Source organism: Macrobrachium rosenbergii, chromosome 56, assembly GCF_040412425.1.
Source record: "Macrobrachium rosenbergii isolate ZJJX-2024 chromosome 56, ASM4041242v1, whole genome shotgun sequence".
Lineage (NCBI taxonomy): Eukaryota > Metazoa > Arthropoda > Malacostraca > Decapoda > Palaemonidae > Macrobrachium > Macrobrachium rosenbergii.
The window spans coordinates 14,650,093-14,673,007 of record NC_089796.1 but is presented as its reverse complement, the minus strand read 5'-3'; the positions used below and the strand labels follow the sequence as shown (position 1 = coordinate 14,673,007).

General features: G+C 38.2%; 1 protein-coding gene across 3 annotated transcripts in view; it reads right to left on the bottom strand.

Annotated features, from left to right (window-relative positions):
- LOC136836260 (ubiquitin-conjugating enzyme E2 W) overlaps positions 1–22,915 on the bottom strand; it is a 429,437-nt gene that overhangs the window by 11,513 nt on the left and 395,009 nt on the right. For all 3 annotated transcript variants that reach the window (XM_067100267.1, XM_067100268.1, XM_067100266.1), the window contains 4 exons: positions 16,243–16,334; positions 11,175–11,277; positions 8,772–8,927; positions 8,555–8,630 (listed from right to left, as the gene is read on the bottom strand). In XM_067100267.1, the coding sequence (XP_066956368.1) occupies positions 8,555–8,630; positions 8,772–8,927; positions 11,175–11,277; positions 16,243–16,334 (427 nt within the window). The remainder of the gene's footprint in view (positions 1–8,554; positions 8,631–8,771; positions 8,928–11,174; positions 11,278–16,242; positions 16,335–22,915) is intronic.

Genomic DNA, 22,915 nt, shown 5'->3' with positions numbered 1-22,915 from the left:
ACTTGCAAGCTGAAGCCTGCAGTGGTTGGACATATTGTGCAACTCTGTTTTTGTGGGATAATGGCTTGGCTTCATATGATTTGGTGATACTCATTCAAGGCTTGGTTCATAGCCATGATCTTTTAAATATTGTTATTTGGGATGAATCTTACCAAGCGTTAAAGATAGCTTATAACTCTGTGTTGATAGGCGAGGAGTTATAAGCTATCTTTAAACATTATGTAAGTATCGAAATAATCAATTTCAAGAAATTTATATTTTAAAGACTAACTTCCAAGGAGGTGATCTTATGTCAGAGTTACCCTGCATTTCTTGGAATCTGAGACAGCTTTTCTCCTCAACAGTGTGCCTGCACACCCTGCCAAGACTGAGATGGTTGCAGAGAATAGCCTCATAAGGTTTTTAGCCTCCTAATATACCTTATACTTCAGCAATCAACCTGGGTATCATTGTGGTAACAATGGGGCATTATCAGGGGAGTTCCTAAATGACAAAGTAATGTTGGAAGAAGTTAAATAGCAACATGTATGGATATGTTGGGAACACCCTGAATAGTCCTACAAAGAACTTTCTACGATCTGTCTTCAGCACCTTGTAAAGACACCTCTGCCCTTACTATGGAGCTTTGCTTGCCCCATTTGAATACTGGGAGGGGGACTGATCTAGACTTCACGTCAAAATGTACTTCTTGATTATTCCTTCAGAATTTTTCCATCTGGATCTAAGCCCACAACCATGAAGTCACACAGGAGCCTCATCTTTGTCAAAATCTTGGCTCCAGTGTCACACTCTGTCACTTTTACTGTTATTTAATGAGAGCATACACATTTACATGGGACATGTCAACAAGGCCATTAATTGGCTAAGCAGGCTTCCATAGAAAAGCATGCCATTTTTCCTAATGTTTATGAATGCACTGTACTTCACTGTACAGAATATAATCTACTGTAGAGCATGCTAAATGTTTTTTTCATTTTATAAAGTATTCAATAATTTTTTTATGTTTCTTTTCACTGTTATGAATGGTCAGTATGCCAACAGAAAGCATTTGCAGATGTTACACTGAGCACAGTATTGGCATGATTAGGCCAGTATCTGAGATATGCTAGCCTAGACTAAAAGGTTTACCATTCCAATACACTCTTCCCCTGTATGGCAAACAAAGTATCTCTGCATAGACCCTTCGGCTCCATTTCTATTGCTTTTTTCCATCTACTTTTCAGCAGTTCACTCTGACCTTTTCCCAACTGAGTGTTAAACTTCAACTTCCCATGTAAGAACAAATGTTTTAGGCAAGCCTATGAGAATCCAAAAATGTAACTCGTGGTCTCATTAAATTCATTTATAACAACAATACTGTAACAGTGAACCCCAAGATACTTTCTAACAGCCAAAGAGGGAGAGTGTGGCACAACTGAAAAAAAGGCATTTACTGGACTATGTCCAACCCCCCTTTGGTAGCTTAATATAAACCTTGGTTTGATCTCGCATTTTACTTAGCCAACCCTTTGTTAACACTCTAGAGTTAGTAAAACCAACAGAAGTAACAACTATAGAAGGCATGATCATAAATAATCAGGACTGTTGCTATAGTAAAGAAGCTAAAATATGCAGAATGAGGCCTCTTGGCACAGACTGACCTGGACCCCCACTGTGCATGCAAACGAATTGTTCATATGCAGAACAAATCTAAGTCTTAACATTAGGATAAGTCTTGTAGCACCAGCAGGAAACTGGTAAAAAACATTAAATTGTAGAGCAAGGTATTGGTGGCAACGGGGTTTGGCTACTCGGGTGAGAGGAGGCAACAGTTGATCTACCTTTACCCAAGAACGCAGTAACATCTTCCTTACCGCTCTACTAGAAGGACCTGTAACTGCCCATCCTTCCACAAGCGGTGTTTTCTTGCCCGTTTTTCTTCTTTGGTTTGCCTTCTGTGTTTTGAAATCGTGGGTACAATAATCTTTCTCAAGAAGCAGTAACAACTTCTTCAGATTTTCCTACAGGTATAGAAGCTTTACTCAGTCCTAAGGAGGATTTGAAGGCTTCTATGGAGTTGCCGTGTTTGAATCATGCAGATTCTGTCCTAGGCAATGTGAATTCTCTCGTCTTCAGACGGCATAATTCTCTTCAGTCTAGTAGATTGTTTAAACTTCTACCCCCTCCGCTTCCTTGTCATCAAAGGTTCTGTTCTACACCTAATGTGGCCTTGCACAATAGGCAGATTAACTCAGATCTAGTCCATTTGGGCCTGGCGTTGATCCTAGATCAAGTTAGGTCGGAAGGCCCCTCCCTAACTCATCAAGAGGCATCTGCCTTGGAGTTGACTGCCTCTTCTGCCTTTCAGATGGTGTCTTGGTTGGACTTATGGTCTACTCGTGCCAAAATTTTCCTCGGCTTTAGCAATTCAAGACAGTGCCCTTTTGCTGAACTTTTTATAGTCAGGTGGGGCCCTATTTCTTACCTGACAAATTTAATAGCTAATATTTGGGTTAACCTTTGCTGAAGAGAAGAGTGCAGTCCTCTCCAAAAGGTGTCAAGATATATCAGCGTAGTTTGTTGCTGGCCTTGAAATGGAGAATATTACCGTTCTTCTCTTCCCCCATAGAATAACTAAGACTAGCAGAATTGATAGATGTCGTGCAGACTGTCTAGTTCATCAAGCGGTTTCGAAGTCAACTGGCACTTCTACTTTAAATCTGAAAAGCAAGATTGAGACCTCAATCCCCTCTCCTGAAGGGAAAGCCACTAGCAGGGCCTCTGCTGTGGGCCTGTTCAAACAACTTGTAAGAAGACTCCGCCAGCAACTGCCCTTTCAGTCCTGTCTTCTAACGTTGGGAGGAGCTGCAGAGAGGCAGGGCCAGAGGAAGTATTAACCAATAGAGTGAGCATCTCACTCCAGTGCCTGGTAGAGGATGCTGTGGCTCATTGCCATGTGGCAGAACTTTGGAGCGGAGTCTTGGGTAGTGGATGTTCTACAGGTGGAATATCAATTACCCTTCAATTTCTCTCCTCCTCTCTCCAAGCAACCTCTCCATCATCTATCATATGCCCAGAGGGCTCTCCAAAGTTTCTGGCTCTTCAAGAGGAAGTGAGGAAAATAATGGAGAAAGGAGCAGTGGAAGTGGTTGAGCATCCTTTTCCAGGATTTTACAGTTGGGTTTTTCTTGTACTCAAGATGACGGGCAATTGGGGACTAGTAATAGACCTCTCAACCCTGAACCTGTTCATCAGAAAGACCTGATTCAAGATGGAGACTCCTCATAAAGTCCTGGCAGCTGTCAGGAGGAACAATTTTATACTCACCATAGATCTGAATGATGCTTACTTCCAGATTCTGATCCATCGCTCTTCCCAGAAATTTTTTTGCTTCAGTCTGGGAAAGTTGGTGCTTCAATTCAAAGTCTTGTGGCTTTGGTCTGACAACAGCCCCTCAGGTGTTCCTGAGTATTCACTCTGGTGTCCTTATGGCCTCATTCTCCAGGAATTCAGCTCTTGGAGATATCTTGTGATGACTGCTTGGTCCTGCAAGTTCTTTCGGGAAAAGCTAATCCAAGATAAAGATCGTCTTCTCCAATTTTGTCATGGCCTAGGCATCATGATAAATTTGGGGAAGTCGAATCTTCTCCCCAGTCAAAAGATTCTTTACCTGGGAATGGTGATAGAGACAGTGTCGTCGAGAGTATTTCCATCACACCAGTAAATCAAGAAGTTGCGACAAGTGTCCCAGTCCTTTCTGTCTGAGCAGAAGCAACTGGCACATCAGTGGCAAGTAATTCTAGGCATCTTAACCTCTCTGGAGAAGCTAGTTCCCCACGGCCGCCTCCATCTTCGATCCCTCCAATGAAGACTGAAAGAGTTTTGGTCACCTTCAAGAGACTCCCCTTTGTTCCAGGTACCTGTGTCTGCAAAGGTGAGAAGAGACCTTCCGTGGTAGTTGGCCAACGAAAACTTGACTATAGGAGTGGCTCTTCATTCTCCTCCTCCAGAAATGCTCCTGTTCTTGGACGCCTTGTACGAGGGATGGGGAGCTCATTTAGAAGACCACCTGGTATTGGGAGTCTGGAGTCTTTAGGACAAGCAGCAGCACATCAATGTTCTGGAACTTCGGGAGTTTTAAGAAACAGTATCAGGGGGCACTGTTGTTCTGATGTCGACAACACTACAGTGGTCGCTTATGTAAACAAACACTGGGGCTAGTTTCTTGCCAACTTCACTCGATGATGGTACTTCACCAGTGGGCTATAGACCAATCAGTAGACCACTCAGCCAGGTATATCCTGGGCAAGAGGAATGTGGTGGCCGACAAATTGACTTGTCAGGGTCAGGTCCTGGGGGACAGTGGTCCTTACATCAGGAAATAGTGGACAGTCTCTTCCATCTTTGGGGAAGACCAATGACAGATCTGTTCGCAACCAGGTTCAATGAAAAGCTGGAGGTCTGTGCAGTTGTCACAGACTCCTTCGCTATGGCAGAGGACACGCCCTTCAACATCACTGGGGCAATCTGGAAGTTTATGCTTTCAGTTTATGCTTTCCCTCCCTTTCCCTCTTTTGTCTGATCTGTCAAGTTTTGAACAGAGTTGTCTTCCCGGAATCTCAGAATGACCCTTGTAGCTCCATGGTGGCCTCTCGCAGAATGGTTCCCTGATCTGCTAACCCTTTTGTCAGCAGTTCCCAGAGAGATCCCTCCTTGGCACAACCTCCTTTGCCAACCTCACGTAGCACCAGTCGGTAGGGTCCCTATCTCTTCACGGCTGGAGACTACCCAGTATCTCCTGTGAGCAAGAGGCTTTTCTCGCAGGGCAGCTATAGAGAAGTCTGGCTACCTCAGAAGATCTTCCTCAGCCATGTACCAGGGTAAATGGGCCATCTACTGTGATTGATGTTGTCAGAGCAGTCTCTCTCCAGTCACAGCTTCTGTTCAGCCAATAGCGGATTTCCTAGTTTTTCTCCAAAGGGAGAAATGTCTTTCTGTGTCTGCCATCAAGGACTATAGAGATGCTTTGGGTTTGGTACTACGCCTAAAAGATGTAGACCTGTCTTCCTCTTGGTAAATATCAATGCTTCTAAAAAGCTTTGAACAGTCTTGTTCTCTTGCAGAACTAAAACCTCCTAATTGGGACCTGGCTCTGGTACTAAGCAGTCTCACTTGAGCCCATGTGAACCATTGTGACAATCATCTGACAGAGATCTGACTCTTAAAACAGTCTTCTTGCTGGCTCTAGCTTCTTTGAAAAGGGTGGGAGTACACCATGGTCTCTCTTCTAATGTTAAAGACTTGAGGGGTTGGGGGTCCGTAGCCTTCGAATTTGTCCTGGAATTCATAGCTGAAACTCAAAAATCCTTCAGTTCATGAATCCTTTTCCATTCCATCTATAGATTTTGTTGACAACAACCCAGAAGAATTACTCTTATGTCCTGTTAGGGCACTGCGTGATTATCTGAATAGGACTCACCACCTTAGGTCGAAGTGTCGAAGACTTTTTGTAAGCACAGGCCGGAACAATAATGAGGTGTCCAAGAATACCATCTCCTTCTGGCTATGTGAGGTTATTAATTGTGCTTGTAGCTCTTCTACAACCTCTAATTCTAACACAGTGCATGCAAGAGCACATGATATTTGGGGTTTAGGCTCTTCATTAACCTTTAAGAACTTATCAGTTCATAGGGTTTTGAAGGCTGGTATGTGGCTCTTCAAACCACCTTCACATCCTTCTATCTAAGGGATGTTGTGCACAGGTCCTTGGACACTTTTTCCTTGGGTCTGGTGGTGGCTGCTCAACAAGTTGTGTATCTCCTTCAGTGCCCCTTGCAGGACAGGTTGTATCTTGCCTAAGATGTTGGTTGTGAAAGTGAGAGTGAATTGGGTGACTGGCCTTCCTCCTTTCTCTCTCTTCTTCTCCTCCTCCAATGGGCAGGGGAGAGATTTGATCCTTCATTTGCTGGAACTGGCTAGATTTAGGTGAGTGAGTACCCATTCTATTTTCTATATTATGATTGTTCCTACACAATACAAATTCTGAAAATAGAAGCAAGTCCCACCTTCTCTCTTACAAGAGGAGAAAGGGATTGACAATAGAACAAAGTCATTGGCCACCCGTGGTTTTCTTGTCTCCGACAATTATAGGTTCTTTTCTTCCTAGGCATAATGTAGACTGGAGTGCCCATTGTGTCCAAGCCTGGATGTCTAGTTGTTGAGTAATCTTTCACTTACCAGATCAAAGCACAGCTCAACCTCATGTAACAATTGACAGAAGTAGGCTTAGGTGTAGCTAGACCACCCACCAAAAGTAAGTCTCCCCATACATAAGACCAAAGGTTTATTTCATATATATGAATAAATGACAAATTTTTAAACAATTTTGTATTTTCATAACTAACAAACCTGAGATCTTCCCATAAATAGCCACACCTCAAGCACCTCAGCCTGATTACCGAGGTGAAAATAACTGGCGACTCACGGTGTATGCGACAGGAAGAAAAGGTCTGGTCCTGCCTAATCTCTCTCTCCCTTTTGGCTAGTACACTGATGCCACCAAACCTTGTTCTACTTTTAACAGGATCCAGCTGCGCTAGAGGGATTTTCCCCATACATAATGACCTCGGATTTGTTATGAAAAATACAAACTGATTAAAAATTTGTCATTTTTAAAAAATAATTTTATATTTTTATTATTAAATATGTATCCAGTTACCTCCAAGCTGAACTATTAAGGTAATGTAAGATTATGATTTTTGTTTATGATATTTTTATTATTAAATAATGTACTTATCCAGTTATTGCTTCAAGCTGAACTATTATGATAATGCAAGTACTGATTTTTATTTATGAAACAAAATGTTTGAAAATATATTTTCATATAAGTGATCTCATACTAGAAGTAAGATTCATTATCTTTATTCTCTGCTTATCTTATTCTTTGCTTATCTCATGTCTGCACTGTTTCCCTCCACTCTCCCAAATACACAGCAACCATGGGCACATTTGATAACTATTCTTTCAGGTATCACTCTACCTGTTTCCAGCAAAATACTTTGCAAAAACAAAAATGCTCAAGTGCTAATTTTAATAGTATCAGCTGAGGTGACTTTTTTGTGCTAATTAGTACAGTACTTGGCTACATTTTCTAGACTACCAAGGAATAACAGAGTACAGTACACTAAGGTCAAGGTGGAGAGGATGGGATAAAAATAACGGGATAAATGTACAAATAAATATATAACAATGAAACTAATGAATTGCAATACAACAAAAATGAACTCATTTCACAAGTACAGTACAGCAAAGTAGATAATCTAAATATAAAAAAATCTTGAAACAGGAAATCACATCATTCATAAATCCTCTGTAGAATTTACACTAAAACCAGCAAAAAAAGCCTGAAGCAATACATTAAATGGGAATTCACCAATAATTTTACAAAACAAGGACGTAATGTAACAAAAATAGAACACTGTAAACACAAAAAATTGGTTAAACTATATAAAGTACAACAGGATTGAAGAAGTGGTGCAGAAACTATGTTCTGACCCCATATCCTTAAATGCAAGTGGAGAGAATACTGTACAATGTGAGGAATCACAAAATTAGAGCTCTTGTTTTTATAAGCCAGTAAGGATTACCCAGGAAAAATTATCCAGTAAAGTTAATGGGCTATATCTTTCTAAATATGGAACCTGTAAAAATGTAAATTACTAATTAGCAGTTTTAGTTGCTTGTTGTGGAAATTCTCAGTCAAGGTACACGGATGATATTTTTTTTTGCTATTTGAGCAGCAGAGTAATGCAGGCAAAACCCAGTGAAGGAAGTGGAGTTCAGGGGCAAGAGTAAACAAGGCTGAGTGTGGTTGTAAAATAAAGTATCATTTATTATCTGGGTGTCACTGCTATTAAGAGAAAATAACTTAATGAGAAGCAACAACTGTGTTTGTCTGTTGCCCATTCAAGAGTGGTTAATAATTTTGCTATGCGTTTTAGGATTCCAAAGAATTGCACTACAAAACTGAGACCATTTCCATTAACTACTTCTTGATGGTCTTGACTACACATTCAAAAAATGCATTCAGCAAATGTCCATATATTCATGGTTTTATTTCCAATCATTCCTAGTTACAAAAAAATAATTATACTTAAACTGACAAAGAAACAGTGCCTTGGTCCCAGAATCATTCAAAATTCAAATTAATGTTTACTTAAAATTAGGAGCACTACTGGAAATGTCATGGACGAAAGCCGTTTCATAGCAAAATTTAAGTTATTTTCATAAGCATACAGTGGATACTGTATTCCATTTGTCAACCATACAGTGCCAGTACTTATGCAACACATCACAAGATCACCCACACATTAAAAATATGAATTCCTTCAGCAATATTGACTGCCACATTAACATTTGAATTTAAGGATAATCATCCAGGCATTATCTTTTTAGTATTAAAATACAATTACTGAAAACTATCAAAATATGGCAAAGTATTGAAAATGATATCAATGCTAATGCAAGAACATAAAACAAAGGAATACATGCTATTCTAAAGTACAAGGATACATACCATGATACCACCATTTTGTTTTTTTCGGGTTGGCACTGCAAGTTTTAACATAGTAACTATTATCTGGTGGTCGTTTCTGTGTGAAGAAAACATGTTTTCAATTTTAGTGCATTGTCGGAACAAACTCATGGGTATATTGAAAATAAATTCTTATTCTGAATGTTTTTTTTTTTTCATTACCTTTCAGTATTTATAACTACACAAAGGAAATACTTACCTTTTCTTTACATGATGATAACATAGAAATAATGGATAGACAAATTGCTTGAACAGACAAGGCTGGGGACCAGTCTTCTGTTAAAATGCTTAAGCATATATGCCCATTTGAGTAGATATGTGGATGGATGGGAATATTGTCTCCAACAAATATCACCTGAAAAGTACATTTTATTAATGAAAACACTCAAAGTTCAGAATGGGCAGCTAATTAAGTGCATAATTATGTGGATAAATGGGAATAATTCCTGATAAATAAAGCCAGAAATATCCTTAATTTATTAAAGTCTTGGTGAAGTTGCTTTATGTGACCTATACCAGATACTGTATGTGTAACTGATTTAGTACACAAGCTTTTATCTTGCACAGTTTGGGAGATTTTTCATAGCCAAATTTTCATAAATTAATCAACCTTGGCCACCCTTTGCTCTGCCTTGTGGTTGGAACTTTCACTCAACATGGTAGCTGATTTCACTGTGTGGTCTCTACTTGGAGAAGTACTAGGCGAAGTTACAGGGACTGTTGGTGTCAGGAAAGTTCACTGACCTTCCTCACCTATCCATGTTGAAAAAACATGATGCTGTCAGCAACCTCTTCCATCAGGCTGTGACAGAGAGCAGTCCCCAGCTGAGAATGGGTGGGCGCTGAACTCTTCCTTGCTCTTTTTGAAGAGCAGAGTCAAGGTACTGGGGGCGGGGAATAAAAGGACGACTTGATACAGAGTTTTTTATCTACTGTGTAGTGACTTTCAAGAAGCCTTTAGCAGCTCTGAAGGTCACTGCTGTGAAAGCCTTTGGTACTTACTATTCCATTAAAATAGGGGTTAGAATGAAATGGGCATCCATCAAACCATGGTCAGCAGTTCAGCTTTCTCCCTCTGCTGGAAAGGGAAGAGACCCTCTTCAGACCTTTCCTCCAGCCTCTCTGGCCTTGGCTTAAGAGTCAAGTAAGGGTAAGAAAGGAGAGGGACACTGAAGGTGGCAGTCCTCTCCAGCTGCAGTGAGTTGAGGGGCGCCTGTCACACCACTAAGCTTTGGGTAGACTGGGGTTTACAGGATTGGTACAGACTACCTTTCAAGGACTGTTACCCACCCCTGACTCTTTCCACTGATCCATTTTCTGCCTACCATCTGGGGCTGTCAGCTGAAGTAGGGGCCATGGTGAAAACCCAACCCTGAAAGTCGAAGAGCACAGGACTCCATGCTTCTACAGTCACCTTTTCTTTGTTTAGAAGTTGACAGAAGGCTGGAGACCAGTGATCAATCTCACCACTGACCAGGTACATATATTATAGACCCAGTTCAGAACAGAAAATCCAGTCTGTTAGCTTCCATCAGAGAGGATGAAATAGACCCAATTGATGTGTATTAACAGGATTCTGGGAAATACTGCCACTTCGTCTGCAAAAGGAATGTCCGTTTCCAGCTCTGAGCTCCTTACTGTTGACACCCCCCTCCACCAGATGTCAACTTGTGTGTTCACCCTTGTTTTGGTTCTGGGCAATTTAGTAGTATGGATTCATTTGCTTAGTAGTAGGGATTCATTTGCTGCATATCAATGATTAGCTAATTCTAGCATCTTCTGCTGAGCAGTTGCTTCAGGACTAAGACTACCTTATCACTTTTAATGAAGGTCTGGAATTCATTAATAATTCAAGAAATTTAGGCTTTAAAGCCAAGCACTGTGCTTAAGACAGTGAAAAATGGGAGCTGGCATGAATGGACAGCAAAATATGTAGATCCCGAAAATGAGATAAAGAACAAGGATGTGAAGGTGAATCTGGGAGAAAACCCCATAGTTGTACTAAGAAGTAATAGTTAAAGGCTGGACAGCAAGATGGAAGAAAGGGTGCAGGAATGGAAGTAAGGTAAAATGCTAAAATGTGGGTGCAGCTAAAATGATGCTGCAAACACCATTCAGTAATGCCTATTGAGCACCACATGAGATTCACTAATGTCACTAACGTACAACAGGGATCACGATCTGGAGATCGTCATGAGCACTAGAAGGTCAGATCTCTAGCCCAAACAGCAGATGAAGCACTTGGGCATGCTGACAGACAAGGCAGTCTTTCCTGGGGATTCTAAAATTAGCAAGCTCAAATTGGTCACAGGGCTTTTCTGTCCTGACCTAGCTCAGTTTTGGCAAGTCATTCTCTGTAACTTGTAGTCCTTACAGAAGCCTATGTAAGTAACTGCTATATATATACAAACTGAAGTACTTTTGTAGTACAAATTTGAAATTTTACAGGGTAAAATAAATAATCTCCCACAAATAAACAATTACTGGTAAGAAAGCAAACAGAGATTACTGTATGAACTCTCTAAAATTGTCAACCTAAATTCATTAAAAAACTATGGATATCTATATATCATTAAATTACTCCACACAGCCAATAACTCACCTCTGGAGAATCAAATGGATATTTTGGTGAAAACTTAAACTGTAACTGGAATTTTTCGCCTTCATAAAGGGTGCCTGAGGCGCCTTCCATATGAACAACCCACCTGAAAATAAAATGAATGCTCTTATAATCTGTTACTTGTTCGTAGTCTCAAAAATCAATTAAAGTATCTTATTGCAACCCTATAAAAGGCTAAACTATGTATATACACATTGAGAGTCAATTTGAGTAATTCATCATCAGCGTACACTTACGCTTGACAGAAGTAAGTTAGTACTGATAGAATACGCTTTCACAAATATAACATGGATCATCGGAGAATATGAAGTAATTTCAATGCTGTGTTTATATTGCAGTATTATTATTATTATTATGAAGGTAATTCTTGCAAATCTTTACTTTACTAAAACATGATATCCAAATAAACTTTCAATCGACTTGCTGTCTATATGACCATCCTGAACACAGTTTCTCACGAACTGATGGATTTGGGGAATTTTCAAATAAAAAAAAGGGGGTTTTATTTTTAACATGAAGAGTCACTTGTCACTTTTTATGTCATTACCAAAAAAAAAAAATGTTGCATGAAAATAAATTCCATGAGATACTCAAAACCATCCATTATGACCAATTCCTTCAAGAACAACTGTTGACTTTTAACGCAAAAGCAGATAATTTCAACCTCTTCAGTCAGGTTTCTTACCAAAGATAATAGTTAAAAGTTCTTTGGCATTATGGGATATACTACGCTCTCTTCCGGTAGATTTCGAGGCACACACACAGTAAGACGTAAATTGTTGGATGAGTTAATGGTATTGTCACATTCGCTGACTTCCTAGTTTTCCTTTTTAGAAGATCGTAAGAAGAGGACATGTACACAAAAAGATTGAGAGTACCTATGTTCAGGGGTAGAGAAGCATACAGCGTGATTTTTTTTTTAAAAACATCAGCAAACTATAAATTCACAATTAAAAAGAAACAGCACTTCAAAAACATTCACAAAAAAAAAAAATGTATGAGAGACGAACAACTGTTCTCGTTCTGTCGGGCAATCATAAATCGGAGACAGCCAAGCACGCATTCACTTCCAAACATGGCCCAATTCACATGCGACAACAAATGGAAAGCTCTCTCTCTCTCTCTCAACATGAAAACAAACAAAACCTGAATACAGGATACCCCTCGGCCGCCCCTACCCCTATATTGACAACCTTCATCCGAGAGAACTGGTTTAGAATATTCATACGACTACTGATGCGAAGAACAGGGAATGGAATTTCCTCTCCTCATCTCGAGTACTTCTGGGACCCCTCCAGACTGCGTCCAGAATAAATTCCCTCTGGCGCACAATCAAAGAATGGCCCGGGGTGAAAAAGGGGTACATATTTACATATATATTTACTTTAGTTTTTCCTCTCTCCAAAGAAGACAGAAAAGAAGATAAATGATGAAATTATGCGTAAAGACCGTTTTTTATCTCTTCCTCTGTCTTTGGATTGTATAAATATATATTGCATTAATTAAATTATATATACTGTTAACACAAAGGCTATTATTATATTTTTGATAATAATTGCCGCTGCCAACAAAAATTACGAAAAGTTTCACAGGTCAAAATAAAAACTAAATAACTGGTTTTAAAATGATAATCATAAAGTAAAAGATTCACTTGACACAGTACACTTCCGTGGCTCCATCGCCTTTAAGTGTCTTTTTCCAGCTAGTCATAATCGTCTTCAAACTCTACCCACTCTAATGTCATTCGTATTATCTGTGCTAAAGACATTTTTCTGCTTTCCCTGAACTTTCACTTGAATGACTTATTTTTGGGTCGTTTTTTTTTCCTTAAACGAACTCTCGTATGGGTCTTTTGTTTATTTTTACTTTGATATCCTGAAATTTTGCCTTGGATTGTTTCATTTAGCTTCCATTTTGGCTCTTTATTATCCTTTCTGAGGTTCTGAGTTTTCCTCTAACTTTCTTTTTGATGGCTATTTGATATCCATGCTTTCTTGACATTTTTGGAAGATCGCATATTGAATTTGACTTTCCTCATAGCTTCTCTTGTTTGACTGCATTTTGGCTTGTTTTTTCTTCGATGATTTAACTAAGATTGGGCCTGATACAAAACCTCATTTTAAACTCTCTCTCTCTCTCTCTCTCTCTCTCTCTCTCTCTCTCTCTCTCTCTCTCTCTCTCTCTCTCTCTCTCTCTCATTTCAGTCAAGAGCACCCCGTTCTCCGAAGGAAAATAAAATTTTATGGATCAAATAGAAATTGTCTTTGGTTTCTGAAAAAAAAAGCCGTCGAATTTGCCTCATGGATTTCCTTTAGCCTATTATTTCCATTTATCAAAAGCAGCTGCGACTATTCCTTAACCCGAAACTACGAGTCCTTAGAAGAGAGACGAAATTTCTCAGCGCATAAAGATTCTCATAACCTCTTCGACTGACAATATGGACGCAGCGAGGCGGGGAAAAAATAGACTGGTGATCACCAATCCTATTTTATGCCTATCTTGATATTTTATCGGGAAATCTAAGGACCTCGATGCTTTTCTTCTTACATTTTTTAAAGTTTTGCTGGAAAACCTGCGACGGAAACATCTTATGAAAACTACCCACCACTGGTTGTATTTATTTCTCCTACATTTCTAAATTTCTTATTTATGGCCATACTGTTTCAGCTCGGACAATTCAGCAACGCTGACAGCCTCTAATTGTATTCATTTATAATCCTAATGTTTTAACTCCCGTAATTTGTCAAGAGTTTCAGCTGCCTCTTCCTGCGGTATCTGAATAATCTGTCCCCACCTCCCCTCCACCCTTCCCTTCTTCTTTAGTGACCGTATTAGGGGCTGCATTCGTTGTGTTCACTCATGTGAATAGTTTCACTTTTCCTAAATCCTCTATTGTTTACTAACTTTCCTTTGTGCTTCTACAACAAATTTCTATTTTGATTCCTGGCTTCCTTTAAAGATTAAGATTGGATAGCTTGGGGAACTCAACCCCAAGCACAGCAAAATGTCGAGGAAGGCTGATAACATACTGTAGGCCTAAGTTGGCCTGTGAGAGGCGGGATGGTCCTTTTAAATGCTGTCATATGCATTTTCCATTTACCCTCTGGCTTTATATGAGCCTCATCCGACTCTACATGGAATATATTTTTATGGCATATATCGGGAAGGCCTCCCTTTTCTCCTCAGCAGTTGAATCAACGATCTTTCGTTTCATAAATATACAGTTTCATTTCAACTCCAGAATTACGATAACTTCACTTAGTTCACCAACTTTCGCTTTTTGTATTACTGTTGAAGCTGCTGATGCCTCTTCTTCCTTGAGTATATAGCACCATATACCCTGCAGTATTCAGAAGAACTTAAATATTACGTAAAATCGGAATTAACAGATATCAATACCAATGTAAAAGCACTTAACAGCAAATAATTCAGTCTGGTCTGTAATGAGCAATTTTGTATTTCTAGGAGGGGACATATTACTGTACATAAATTCACGATAAACAAGAATACAAAACTCTAAAGACCAACATTAAACACACTTAAAGAATGCATTCTTTCAAAGGGAGATGAGATTCTAACAATCACAGTACTGGCCACTAAATCTTTTCTTTGAGAATCCGCCATAAATTTCTACCAAACAAGTTGGAAGCATACATCATGTACTGACTACGACGATCGTGACAAACCACAAGCTCTAAGTCCAGTCCTTGCCTACTTTTATTTTGTTTAAGAATCCATTATCCTATCCATCTTGATGTCTAATCATTTATTTACACCAAGACATTTGATTAGCATATTAATAATGTTTTACATGAAAAAAAGACATTGATAAGCAGGAAATTCCGTCTTACTCTTTTTCCTTTCAAGAATGCCGAATCAATTAACTATCAATGTGTTCTAGTGATCTTGCACATGGAATGCTTTGAGACTGTCATAAATAATCCCAGTGAAAACACAAACACACACATATATATGTACATAATTACGCGCTTTGCTAAGGGAAAACATAGGTATTAAGGACCAAAGCTTAGCCAGCAGCGAAAAAATTATGAAACTAGAGCGCATGAAATGTTAGTTTGAAAATTAACGCATGTCGCAAGCCAGATACGCTATTTATCAGAAAAAAAAACTTGACATATCAGAGGGCATGAATAATGTTTTATCAGTAGTGACAGAAGATATGGCAAAAAACTCATTTTAATTTCTACTGAATGTGAAAGAAGCCAATTGACAAAATACCGGATGTGTTCATCATATAGTGAAAATATGATTTTTTTCGAAACTTGCAAATAAATATGACAGCACTGAAAAACTAAAGCCTTAATTTTGTGGTAAAAGTGATAAATGAATAAAAATGTACGCTCTATATTTACCCGTGAAAAATATGAACTAGGTAGGAACACATTTCTACCTTTATTATAATTTAAATTATCCTTTGTTTTTTGTCCTAACAAAAAGAGTCTTTACCTTCTGGTGCTTTCAAGGGTAAATCAAGTTCTGGCATAACACCACGGTTTATCGTAAACACTAATGCAATTTAGATAATTGCTTAAGGCAACTAAGACTGTGATACGCCCCGATTTGTGTACAATGTAAGAAGCGTTATTCCCAGAGAAAAAGTAAAGAAAAATTTTTCAACGGAGACTGTATGTCGCCACCGTGGGCGAGCAATCCGCACAAAAAAAAAAAAAAAAAAAAAAAAAAAAATTCTCCCAGAACGTTACATTCCTCTCTACAACTTAACCACGTGGTGTCAGCCACGTGACCATCTTTGGTAAAATTCTCGTGAAAACCCAGTTGACTTTTTGTGCAATCCTGCTGACATACAGACACATAACGCAAGAGAAAACAAATGAAACCTACACCATTCTAATCCTAATCATCAATGCCGAGCTAGCCTTTCGCCTCTCATTGTGACTCGAGCGCTCTCACCAGACTCCTGGGGTCTGTCGCAAGTTCCTTAACATTCATTGGCGGTCACCAATCCGAGTAATCACCATACCGAACGCTAACAGCTGCTAATTCAGAATTGTAAAAGGGAAACACTTACTCTGTAAGCTTCGTGTGTGCTTGATCAACGTCGACTGTGACACCAGGTGGGGGTTCCTTCAGCAGCGACATCAGCTCTTTCTGTAGACGTTTCTGCAAATAAAAACAATCAATCAATCACTTGCACGTCGACTTGAAGGGGATGCTCTACTTGTACACCTCATCATTTACATGGGAGGGTCATGGCTGCTTCAAGGTGAATGTGTACAGCGTATGGCGAGCTATATAAATTACCTTAATTTTTATTTATCTAGTTGCTATTTTTTTTTTTTTTCAGGATGAAGCAGGCATTCACTCACTTTTTCCCAACACCCAAATTAATTCATCCTCCTAAATCAATAACTATATTATATTTAATCAGGTCGCAGATAATTATGTTGAAAACAGGTAAGGTAATGTCTAGTTCATACACAAATTACATCAGCTGCTAAACTAAAGTCAAAATGTATGCTTAGTTTGAAAAGATGTGTTTTGTAGGAGTTGGGAATAAACGAATATGAATAGTTGTCCCCTTCCCCCCCAAAAAATATCCTCTCGATGAGTATGAATACAGACACATATATATATAATATAAAAACAACAGCTGATTTTATGGCATACACAGAACAATTACGTTCTAACAGATGCAGAAAACCAAAGGACACTTCTTGCTTAGTTTTTCTAGTAAATTAACAATACACAATTATTTATAGCAAGTATTGGTATTATATTAATATATACCTCATAAACTACATAAGGCTTCTCTTTCTGCCTCCTGTTGTTGACTCGTGCTAAATAAATGAATACGTTGGCTTCATACAGAAATGTAATGACACTATTTTTATTTGCACATAACACGATGGAATAAAGTATTATTATTCAAAACATTGCTTCTAGTGGAGAAAGTCGTTGCAGTTAATATTATTTGCACATGGCACGATGACGTTCGTTAAGTATTATTGAAAAAGGTTGCTGCTTGGAGTTTTAAGTTTCCTCCGTTCAACTTTAACATATGAGGGATACACACAATATATATATATATATATATATATATATATATATATATATATATATATATATATATATATATATATATATTTATATATATATATTTATATATATATATATATATATATATATATATATATATATATATATATATATATCAAATATATTCAAACATATCTACAAAACTTTAAATATTCCAACCCCACATTATTTCTAACATATTTTCAAAATTTCGTTTTTTGACTAAAAAGCTACACAAACATACTGTCTGGGCAAGTGGAATGAAATACTGAAAGGGCCTAAAATTCAAAACTTGAATGATATTGTTCATGGTCGAGACGACCCTGCGGACGTGTAATTTCCTTCAGCTACTGCCTCCTGATAATGTATCTACTGTAGAGCGAAGTTAATACTAAAAAGGCTAATTTTTTAACATAATAATAAAAAGAAGAAGTAGCAGACGAAGAAGACGAGGAGGAACTATTGGAAAACGTCTGAGACATAAAATAAAGTGCACGGTGAAATGACAATAATTCTGGTCGGATATCAATTTCCTCCATCCATACTATAATTTGTCAGTGGTTGACGTAATCACTTAACTTACTCTCTCTGACAATATAAAGCAAATCATTTTCCTAGGAGATTGTTCTGACAAAGGCTTAAATATCCTCGCTGCTTTGTACATTCTCGACCTCGTAAATTTCTGTCCATCCCATAACACTGCATTCATTTATTCCGTAAACTGACATACTCTATTACTTCCTCCTCTCGATGAAGGACAGGATATTGTCACATCACCCTCCCAAATTGCGTTACCAAATGATGAAACGTCACAGTTTAATCTTCCATGAAATTGCTTTATCTGCTCCTAACAATTTTCATGTCATTACAGGACTTATATCGCCCTGGACACTTGTCAACAGACTTGTAAATCGTATATTTTAGAAAATACGATTTACAAAAGTTTGTTGACAATTGTCTAGGATTGCCCAAAATACTGGCGAATAAATTGTCTAATGCAATGTTAACAAATGAAATCATTCATATTTCCGCTGAAACTTCAAGAATATTCTCAAATTTCCAAAAGACTACTGCACCAACAAATAACATATAGAAATTAAATATTCAGACATGCTGGAGAGATTACCCAACCATATTACGATGCAAACTTCATACACTATTTACCAAGCACCAGGATTCTTGTGGTATATTTCTTTATTAATTATGAAATGTACTATTTTGTGGTAGCCGGAGCTGACGCTCAAATTCTGGAAGAATATCAGCTTAACACCTCAGATAAGTCAACATGTGCTGAGTAATATCTTAATACTTCAGGAGAAAAATAAAACCCGAATATCAGATTAATAAATCGAGAAAACCAACATCTGCCGAGTCACTGAGTAACAACATAATATGCTGAATTTCAATTTAATATCTCAAGGAAGCTACCATTATACTTGGTACCAGTTTAATGTTCCAAGGAAGGTCAACATGGGTTGCATCACGGGTTAGTATTTCATGAGATCCTGCATATACTGCGCATTAACTGAAGATTTCACCGATGCATATGTATACCGAATATCCAGATCAATATTTCAGAGGGAGAGCGCATGGGTTGATATGATCTCAGGTGCGAAGCGCTCCAATTATCTAAAAAAAAAAAAAAAGATCGTGTGCCGAAAGGAGAATCTTATCATTACGACTGCTGTAAATCTGTTATCAAACGCTATCAAAGAGGAGATAAGCAGGGGCGGATTAATCAATAAGAATTTTCCTTCTACTTGGTAGGGAAATTACGATATTTCCAAGACAGACTTTTTTTTTATATTAGAAGATATTCGAGTTACTCTTATCTTTTCAATATAGGTCAGGGATATCTTGCTACACATGCGTAATGTGTACTCTACACTTAACTATCAGTCTACAACAATAAAATGCAAAGCAAAATATTGTCCTTGACATGCTGTAAGTGCCGTGCAACTACCAATTTGCTTAAATATTGCCTTCATTTTTAACGGAACAGAGATAATCATTATAAAAATGAATCAATGACTTTAATAATCTTTAACGAAACGGTCCATGAACCCATGAAGAAGTGAAATAAAAAAGGTATCACTGGAATCAACTAGAAGGAGATTGCGAAAGGTAAGAGAGAGAGAGAGAGAGAGAGAGAGAGAGAGAGAGAGAGAGAGAGAGAGAGAGAGAGAGAGAGAGAGAATTCCAAAGCATGTCATCAGAGGAAAAGACCTAAGCCGAGTGACGGAAGGAGGAGGACTCTCTCTCCGCTAACGTGAAAGGTGAAGGGCCAGGTCATTGATCAGACGAACTGCATTTACTTCAATCCTATCCAGGGGGCAAACTCATGAAGAAACGCGGCCAAAAATGAACGCAGTAATCTAAAGGCAGATGCGCAGGACCATCCCTCTGAGAAGACAAAAGAGACTTACTGCACTGGAACGAAAATCATTAATTTTTTCGAATATCTTAAATAACATTGACCAGAGCGATCTCTGTAATACATAAACACACACACACACACACACACACACACACACACACACACACACATATACATATATATATATATATATATATATATATATATATATATATATATATATATATATATATATTACTAACAGGACCTCATTCAAACTGGATGGTATCTAGTGGAGATATTTATTCAGAAAAAGTTACAAGCTTTCTTGACAAACAGTCCTCATTACCAAGTATCCGTACGGATACTTGATAATGAGGACTGTGCGTCCGAGAAAGCTTTTAACTTTTTCTGAATACATAGGCTATCATCCAGTTTGAATGAGGTCCTGTTAGAAATTCTACTAATGCACACAACAATTGTGTATATATATGTGTATGTATATTTACTGAGTCGCCCATCTGTATACGTATTCTTGTAAACCACAATAATTACAGTGTTCCCAAGCACCTTAAGGAAAATAACCGTATGTACCGCATACCATTAGGAACACTTCAACTATTCAGATTTAACCAAAATCGTACAAAACGCATCCCCACAAAAAAAATCTTCTCAAGTCCATCAACCACGGAGCAGAGTGAGGAAAGGAAATTTCAAATTCTATACGAAACTCCACTGAATGAACGCATGTGAAAGTATAAGAGTACTCCTCTCGTAAAATGCAAATGCTCCTTTTCTCTAGCGCCGACAGACACCAACATTCCGGCACCTTGCCTTAACTTTGCAGTTTTCAAAACCCTCGCAGCAACTTCCGCAGATTAAGATGGGACGGCGCAGCAAGTTTTATATTCTAGTTCTACAGACCTTTGTAAGCACAAAGTTAGTACATTTCTTTCGTTATTCATCAGATACCATTAGCACAAACGAAAATGTTACTGTCTCCAACTACGTTCAATCATCCGCCTTCACAGTTATAAAAAAAAAAGTTAAATAAGGTTAAAAAAAAAAAAAGACCTACAGCCAGATTCCCCCTTTCCTCCCTTGCCCAAGGGAGTCAGTTTTCGGCACCGAATTCTCCAGCAATATATTCCGCAGCAGAACCCGAGAGAAAATCTAATAATGGAGACAGGCAGGAGGAGGAGGAGGGGGGGGGAGCAGGCAGGCTTGAATGGTATAAGAACTCTGGAGGAGAGTGAGTTCAGGGGTTGCTGAAGTGATCTACAGATAGAATTGGACAGAAACCAAAGAAGTAACAGACGGTAAAAACAAAAAAACTATAAAAAGAAGATAGGAGATGAGCGACTTAATAAATGGAAAACGATAACTAAGCAACGTTGAAGCAATATCCAAAAGCCCTGGCCTCCTAAGCAAAAAGATCGGGAAACTTTAGGCTTCACTGGTATTAAGTATTCAGAATATGCATTACTGCCGCCCACTCGGCTTGCACGCTCGCATCGCCCTAGTAAGCTGGTGTGTTGAGCCCAATGTCTATATAGAGAGCCTGTATTTCATAGAAGACCTACGCATCTAGTACACATCATTTAGGGCAAGGGTAGGGAGAGGGAGGGGGAGAATCTTCCCAAATTCTTTCTCTCTCTCTCTCTCTCTCTCTCTCTCTCTCTCTCTCTCTCGCGCAATCTTGCTACCAACAATATTCTGTCTATCCTTTGCCTCTCGCAGTCTTACTAACTACGTCATTACTTAAGACGTTTCCTCAGTATGTTCAAGAACTAGTGGGGTTGACCAGACCTGTGCTGACACACACACACACACACACACACACAGAAAGAGGGAGAGAAGTATTATGAAATTACGGAAACAAATGCTGTCATTATTTCCCCTCCATTCGTTTCCCTCCTAAACACAAATTTACTACATCGATAAATTTCAAACCCCTGCAAATCTAATTATGAACTTATCTGCAAAGTCAACCCCATTTTCTCAAAGTCTCTGTCTCTCTCTGTCTCCCTCCAGAGCATATACACATGCATCCGTACGCACACAGTTATATAGTATTACAAAACATGTATGCAGTATACATTAATTCTTTACGAAATAACGGTTTCAATGAATGAACGGTAGAGGAGAATCTAAACAGATACATTTTACAAACTGAACCAGAAACGACATTATAATATTACCAAGTCTGTCAGCCATTTTACTCACGTCAAGCATACACATGCGCACGCGCGCACACACACACACACACACACACACACACACACACACACACACTTACACAGGGCACTAATGCTTTCTTCTTGTAAGGAAATAGAGGACGAGCACAGACATAAGAGAAGGAGGTTGTTTTTATTTTTCCAAGACCCACTCTTATGTTGACCAAGTCAAGAGAAGCAGACACTTAGGTGAACTTCCTGTGGTTTTATGTAATAAACGTTGATAAAAAATAAACAAGGCATGTAAATTTAAACCCATCTGCTTACAAATATACTACTTAATTGTTTACCCGTTTTCATAAATAAGTTGGGTTCACTTGTCAAATTTTTTCATATGTTATTTACAAAATAAAAAAAAATTATTAACAAGTCAGAGGGCTTCATTTTTCCTAACTTTTCACAGGTACGTTGAACAACAACACATTTTTCTTCGCAAGGAGGCACATGTGTTGAATGATGATATTTTCTTTGCTATACTTCACTCCAAAAACATCCCTTAAATTTTCCTTATCGCGGTGATTTGTTTCCGCAGCGGCTCCCTTCTCTCCAAATGACTCCCATTTACCTTGCCTTGTTTTAGGATTTTCCGGTGGAATAAAGAACGTATATATATATATATATATATATATATATATATATATATATATATATATATATATATATATATATATATATATATATATATATATATATATATATATATATATATATATAAATGAATCACGAAAATATGGAATGTGATGAATACATAAATAGAGACAAAGTCCAGGAAGGAAGGGAAGCATTGGAGTACTGCAAGGCCTTTCGACTTCTTGTCCTTACTTAGTCTGCTAAGTAAAGGACAAGAAGTCGAAAGGCCTTGCAGCACTCCATTGTTCCTTTTCCTTCCTGGATTTTGTGATATATATATATATATATATATATATATATATATATATATATATATATATATATATATATATATATATATATAAATTTGTATGTATTTGTATGTATGTGTTTGTACATGAATTACGGACGACCACCGGCGCAGGAAACTTCTGCAACACTAGCTACTTTATATACATATGCAG